The sequence below is a fragment of the Crocuta crocuta genome, unplaced genomic scaffold (genome assembly GCF_008692635.1).
Source record: "Crocuta crocuta isolate KB4526 unplaced genomic scaffold, BGI_CrCroc_1.0 scaffold89, whole genome shotgun sequence".
NCBI lineage: Eukaryota > Metazoa > Chordata > Mammalia > Carnivora > Hyaenidae > Crocuta > Crocuta crocuta.
This window is the reverse complement of record NW_027551559.1, coordinates 638,000-639,088: the sequence shown is the minus strand read 5'-3', so window position 1 is coordinate 639,088 and position 1,089 is coordinate 638,000. Positions and strand designations below refer to the sequence as shown.

The 1,089-nt window shown below is 55.6% G+C and overlaps 1 protein-coding gene across 1 annotated transcript in view; it reads right to left on the bottom strand.

Moving 5' to 3' along the window:
* DNAH5 (dynein axonemal heavy chain 5) overlaps positions 1–684 on the bottom strand; it is a 252,750-nt gene extending 252,066 nt beyond the window's left edge. The window contains 1 exon segment of the mRNA XM_077749426.1: positions 650–684. Coding sequence (XP_077605552.1) covers positions 650–661 — 12 coding nt within the window. The 5' untranslated portion in view covers positions 662–684.
* Between the last annotated feature and the right edge of the window lie 405 nt (positions 685–1,089).

Below are 1,089 nucleotides of genomic sequence, written 5' to 3'. Positions count from 1 at the left end.
GGATAACACACTCATTATGGAATAAACATTGGAAGGAGGGTGTGCGTCCATTCTGAGCAGCCCAGCAGGCTGGGGATGGAAAATCATGTATTAAGCAGCGTATCAGCGGCCCCTCACCAGGACACAGTAAATACCCCCTGCCCCGGCACCCTCCCCTCCACTGCCTCTGGGCCTCGGGGAGCCGTTTCAGAAATAGCCTGGAGGCGCCTGGGTGGCTCAGTCAGTTACGTGCCCAGCTCTGGATTTCGGCTCAGGTCCTGGTCTCACAGGTTCATGAGTTCGAGCCCCACATCAGGCTCCATGCTGACAACACGGAGCCTGCTTGGGATTGTTTCTCTCCCCCTCTCTCTCCCCTCCCTGGTTCGAGCTCATGCTCTTTCTCAAGATGAATAAATAGACTCAAATATTTAAGAAGAAAGAAGGAGGAGGAGGAGGAGAAGAAGAAGAAATGGCCTGACTCCTCTACCTCCATGGGGTCCATTGGATCAGAGGAGAACACCTGACCAGCTAGAGAGATTTCCTCCCTGGAATTTAGAGTGAGAGCCCACAGAGCTCAGATCCCATGGGTGGCTTCCTCTGCCTACAGGCAGGCTGTGGGTGCCAACAAAGCCAAAGTTCAGAAAGAGAGGACCGAGAGGGAAGCACTCACGTGTGCAGACATCCGGTCAGGTCACCTGCCACCCCCTCGGGTCCAGCACCATCACCAGCCACGCGCGGGTTCCCTGGCCCAAGCCTGGCCTATTTGCTTTTCCTGCATTAGTTGGTGTAGATTTCTTGTGACCAAAAGAATCCTGCAGGAAGCATTTACTAGAAAACATATAAAAATCCATAACCAATCTGTACTCAGCTCCGCAACAGGTTCCTGTGCGCAGAATCCAGGGTAAGCACGCTAAGAAGGTGGTGGAGCCCCACATTTTTATGCACCACCTCGCTGGCCGCTGCCTCACCTGCCCCCCGGGCCCTGGGCCACTCGCTCTGCCCCAGCTGTCGCTGCTCATCCAACCCTGTGAGGCGCTGAGCTCCTTCTCATACACAGGGCCCCCAGACATCTCTTGCTTGGTACCCGGGGTGCACGCCTCTGGCCTCCAG